The following is a 6,000-nucleotide window of genomic DNA, read 5'->3' as shown; positions in this document are numbered from 1 at the left end:
ATATATATATATATACGAAAGGTACACTGCATATTAAAATTTTAATTAAATAATATTAAATTAATAAAGGCGTCAATATTGTTTTTGCACTCTGGCGGCCAACAACCCAGGAACGGCCCTGGCTGTTTGTATCGACAAGCATTCACGACGATACTTCGACTGCTGAGTGTCGAGTCGACAGAGGTCATAAATAAAATCCGCGTGTCCCCTACTCAGCGTTGCCAGGAGAACTCCCAAACACCCCTTTTACTCTCGGTCTGGCAACGGTGCCTCTACTAACAATACTAATTATTATTAGATTAACTAGAAATCATAATTATACTAGTACGCCTAGATAACATTAATAATTCTGTACAGTACATTATTTACAATGTTTTCAAATGTAGCGTTTCGTATGTTTATTATGGTCGCAATGCGATAGTATTGGGATAGAATAGGAAAGTTTCAGAGAGGGAGAATAGAGTCATAATTTTTCTGGTATCGCATTTGTTTAAAAAAAAAACAATCCGCAAAGTTTGCAATTATTGCCTATTTTCGTGCAACGGGAATACTTGTAAATTTTTATCTTGGAAATTATTTATCGTATTAAATTCGTTTGTGCTTTGTTTTAATCTAGTAGATTTGGCTTATTTGAGTATAATTTTTTTACATTGAAAGATCAGTTTTATAACACGGAAAATTATAAATAAGTTTCTTTTTTGTAAATTCCTCGTCGAGGGTCGAGTGTGATCACCAATTTCAACATAAAGAATGCCATGTGTTATAAAATTATTAATTGTATATACTTATATGAATAAACATAATTTTATTAATTTCCCATCTTATACAGTAATTATAAATACTATCGCATTGCGGTCATAATAAATATACAAAACGCTACGTTTGAAGCCATTGTAAATAATGTATTGTAGGTACATAGTTATTAATGTTATCCAGGTGTACTACTATAATTATTTAACACCTATAAATACATTCTGTGATATTCAGACGTATTTTCAAAGAGGGAGAAAGAAAATGTGAAGCGTGTAAGTAAGTCGTGGCAAGTCCGAGCGCCCGATGCCACCAGGGCACCATTTGGACAGACCTGCAGTCTAGTGTAACTCGATTCCACCACGGACTTACCATGTACTGTCCAAAACAAACATGATATTCCGTTCATGATGGAACTGTCTGGTACAGGATACTTCAGTTGCACGAAATAAATATCTAACTTCAAAGAAACAATCGCATCTGATCCATCCTCAAAAACTAAGTTTACATGCACGCGTTGCAATAGCCATCGAAGTTAAATTACTGATCTATTTATTGGAACAATTGAACCCTACGTCTCATATAACTGTGCTATAGCATGCAGACAGAATCAATAATAATTGTGAACAATACTATTTCGAACGTTATCCAGAATCATAAGAAAGAATGCAGTCGAAAGAAATAACTTACTGCTACACTGAATAACATGTGCAAAAGGAAACGATACTTTGAAACATAATAATAAACCAGTACATTCTCTGCGTCGTACTATGATAACATACTAGATCAATTTGACAGTACAATTCTCAGTGCTATTACTGCATTGTTTTCTCGTTTCGTTTTTAAAAGCATCAAAAAATTCTTTCTGTTTTGAAAGAATTGCTTTGGAACATGTAACTTGTTCGGTAGCATTTCAATGGGATTACAATGCAATAAGAGTTACAATCCGTTTGAAAGTAGCGTTGCGAACCGTCACTCACTTTGAACAGGTACAGGAAGACTTTTGCGTCGGATCGATGAAGCTCCAGGTTCCTTGTTCAGTGGAAGATTCTGTTTTGGAAGCAGAGATCGGGGAACTCAAAGTACATTCTGCCCACACACGTTCCGGTAGTTCTGTAGCTGTACGTAGCTCCTGCTGACCTAAAAGTGGATGTTCACAGCTAGCAGGGCTGTTCGGCGGAGAAAGTGGTGTTTCGGGTGGTGTGTCGTCCATGTCGGTGACCAGGACATAACAGGAAGGATATCGCATGCGTACACCACCAACAAGTACTTCCACCAATGGTGGAAGTCCTGCCTCGACGTTGCTGCCATTGATTGGATAAAAGTGTTTCCACTCTTCAAGAAGCTGACTGTCTGTTCTTCCAACTGGACCGGTTAACGTGCCTGCTAGCCCATACGGAGCTAGAATCACTGCATGCGAACAGCTGCTTTATAAATTTGTGCTACAGTTGCATACAATTTTGTAAATACAATGTTCACTGAAGATACACATACAGATCTGACCAATCTTTGCATTGAAATTTGAAATGCAAGCAGGACAAGTATGTAAAGATCCCTATTACGTATTTATATACACTCATTTACAGTATTTATAAATATGTATTCTAAATGACGAGCTAAGACACTAAGTAGCTTCTGGTCATCACCAAGTGTTATAATTTCTGAACAAAATGATTAAGAATCTAAAGTTCTAGTACAAAACACAAGGATTTTCGAAAGTTTATAAAACTTGAGGTAGATACTTGACCATGTTATTTATCATGATCGCTTCACCCGTGATCCGTAATTGTAACAGTAATACACTGCCAACTGTATGAGTTTACGGCGTGCATGACTATGATAAGTGCAATAACATGAAGGCTTAAAGGGATGTTCTTTTTTGAGGCTGTTAAAACAGATGACTGTGATATTTTCAAGCAACTCTAAAAAGAAAAAACATTTTGATTAGAAACTTCATACAGCTCATCCGTACATTTGTATATACAGGGTGTCCCAAAATAGTTTTAAGTCCTTGAAAGACGCGATACCTGAGTTGCTTTGAAACAACTTTTTCTTTAGCGAAAAAGTTCTCCAAGGCTTTGTTAACGAGATATTAACGAAAAACCCCGACCAATCGCGTTGACTGCCACGGGAGCTCAGCCGGTAGACTCGCGCTCTGATTGGTCGGGGTTCTTCGTTAATATCTCGTTAACAAAGCCTCGAAGAACGTTTTCGCTAAGGAAGAAGTTGTTTCAAATCACTCCTTTCAAGGACTTACAACTATTTTGGGACACCCCGTGTTTAACGAATATTTGTGAATGTTTATATTAACACTTTGACGGACGTTCATTTTACTCAAAAATTCGCGCCAACTAGGGATGTGCGGATCGTACCGAGTCGCGGGAACTCGAGCTTCGATCCGGGACGGAAAGATTCGAACGAGATCGGGCGAGATTCTATACTCCCGAGACTCGACTCGGACTCTGAGTACGAGCGGGCAGCCGGACTTCAGATTGGCTCGGTAAAAGTCGGACGTCATCGGTTCGGTAGCCCGATATCCATTTTATTCTTATCTTTTGTTAAATCATAATTTGTATATCATTATTTATTATTCATTTACATATACATACATATATTTTCAATATCCAATAGTCTGTAAATACTAAAATGAGTCCATATACGTACTTAGATAAATACTGTATTAAAAACTTGGGAGATAGAGTCTTTTGAATTCGACAATGTTTTAAAATATTAATACAAGATACTTTATACTTATTGTTAGTCTTTGTGTGAATGAAATATAAAGGGAACTATCTTTTTCAGGACAGGCTCAGGTTTAAAATAGAAAAGGTACAAACAAATAAAAGCACACAGAAATGAATATTTCCTGGATGTTTGACACTACGAGAAGGCAAAGGTTTATTCTTATATATTTTCTGGTAGCAACTTTGTTCGTCTACTATTGGTAATGTTTTCACCTACTGGAAAATAAGACTTTGCTCGTCGTTTGAGCAGCGGGAATCATAAGTGTTTGTCTTGCTGCTGTTTGCAGAGTAGTATATCTAGTAGAATTGCATTTCTACGGATATAGAATGAGATCCGAAAAAATAACAGTTCTAGAACCGATATAAGAACCGTAACCGAAATAGATATACACAGAAATTGGGTTCCTTATAACAGTTATTCAGAATAAAGTTTCTTCATAACTGTTTTATTAAGAACCGATATATAACAATTTGAAACAGTTGCAAGCCCTGCTTATTTTAGTAGTAGGCGAACAAAGTTGCTACCAGAAAATATAGAACAATTACCTTTCTTCCATGTAAACTTAAAAGAAAAAACTTTCGCCTTAAATATTCATTTCTGTGTGCATTTATGTGTTTGTACCTTTTTTTATTTTAAACCTGATCCTATCCCGAAAAACATAATTCCCTTTATATTCCCTTTACATAAAGACTAACAATAAGTATGAAGTATCTTGTATTAATATTTTAAAACACTGTCGAACTCAAAAGACTCTATCTCCCAAGTTTTTAATACGGTATTTATCTAAATACGTATATGGACCTATTTTAGTATTTACAGACTATTGGATATTGAAAATATATGTATGTATATGTAAATGAATAATAAATAATGATATACAAATCATGATTTAACAAAAGATGAGAATAAAGGTACTAACCCTTTCCGTCTCCGTAGTTGGATATCCGGCTCCCGAGCCAATGACGTCCGACTTTTGGCGAGCCAATCCGAAGTCCGGCCGCCCGCCTGTGCTCAGAACTTGAGTCAAGTCTCGGGAGTATCGAGATTTCGCCTGATCTCATCCGAATCTTTCTGTCCCGTCCCGAGCCAGTAGTTTCGGTCACACGCAAACCCCTAACGACAACCACCGGCCAATAATCGCTGGATAGCGAAATCACATATATTTACATACGTGACCAGTGACCGTCAAAGGGTTAAGTTACAAGCTGCAACATGAACCTCAAATTTGTATATACTTGTAATGTTCCTAATTATTTATAATAATGTGCCATAATCTTTTATGACAAAATAAGTAAAACACAATAGCGGCACACGAAATCACAAATATCGATTTTTCAACGAACTTTTCAGTTTTAATTTACTATTGTAAAAAAGTTATTTAGAGATATTTTGTAATATAAGATTTCATTATAAAATACGTATATAGAAGTTCAATTCAATTATTTTGTAAAATGTCACGACAACCGTGGAGAAACTCAAGGCTTATGTTTCAACTGATGAGCTTCTTATAATTGCATTTTTTTTAACAAACTCCAAACAAATTATAGATCAAAATGTTTCTTAGTTTTAAAAAATAAATGTCATCTACTTCTGACCATCCAAAAAGCGGACACCTGCTTAACACATTCAATGCCAACAGAGAATCGTGAATTTGCGCAGGATGCTGTTGTTTTGGCAGCGAACATGAACAAAAATTCCCAAACAACATCACAGTTGATGCGGGATCCGCGGAGTCCGCAGCGAACGTGTTAACAGATTTTTAATTCTATTTTCAATTAAACAATATCCTCAATACAAAATATGAAGGGTATAAGCAGATACGGGGGTCTAAAATGCCCTGAGACTGATTTGGACTTGTGATATACCATTCAATAACTTACCAAGAAAAAACAATGTATACCAATTTTCAACCCTCTAACTCGATTAGGAGGGTAGTGATAGGGAAAATTCGGGTTACAAGGTTTTTCCTCTATTTCTTCTATTTAATCACATGTAAAAATTCCGTGAAAAATTTAATAGATGATATTTATCGGGGCACGTGTTTAAGCATTTTTTGGTTGAGAATGCTAGTCATAAAAAATAAAGAACGCACAAAAATGCTGAAAAAAATGGTTTCTCATTGAAATCTTAAAATAACTACATTTATATAATTACAGTAACAATATATTATCACAAGTATAATTGTCCCCAATTTTTTGGTAGGGTCCGTTGTAGTTTTAAAAATCAAAAACCGATTTTTTCATCGTTTTTTCCGTGAAAAAGTAACTTATACTTTGAATTTTTATATTTCCTTTATTAAATAAGTACATGTATTACACGATTTTAAATATTTCCATATCCAGTAAAACAGTATATAAAATATAGAAGTTGAATTAACTGAAGTAAAACTATGCTGTACTTGGTAAATAGTAAAATATTTGTCGTACTTCCAGAACTGGATTAGGTATACAGATTTAATTAACTTGCTAGGAACAAATTAATGTATTAAATTAATTATTAAATAAA

At 35.1% G+C, this 6,000-nt stretch overlaps 1 protein-coding gene across 2 annotated transcripts in view; it reads right to left on the bottom strand.

Annotated features, from left to right (window-relative positions):
* LOC107191284 (mediator of RNA polymerase II transcription subunit 13) overlaps positions 1 to 6,000 on the bottom strand; it is a 45,280-nt gene that overhangs the window by 11,447 nt on the left and 27,833 nt on the right. For both annotated transcript variants that reach the window (XM_015580283.1, XM_015580291.1), the window contains exon 5: positions 1,731 to 2,160. In XM_015580283.1, the coding sequence (XP_015435769.1) occupies positions 1,731 to 2,160 (430 nt within the window). The remainder of the gene's footprint in view (positions 1 to 1,730; positions 2,161 to 6,000) is intronic.

The sequence above is a fragment of the Dufourea novaeangliae genome, unplaced genomic scaffold (genome assembly GCF_001272555.1).
Source record: "Dufourea novaeangliae isolate 0120121106 unplaced genomic scaffold, ASM127255v1 scaffold11, whole genome shotgun sequence".
Taxonomy (NCBI): Eukaryota; Metazoa; Arthropoda; class Insecta; order Hymenoptera; family Halictidae; genus Dufourea; species Dufourea novaeangliae.
The sequence above is the reverse complement of the archived record's forward strand: the minus strand, read 5'-3'. Positions and strand labels throughout refer to the sequence as shown.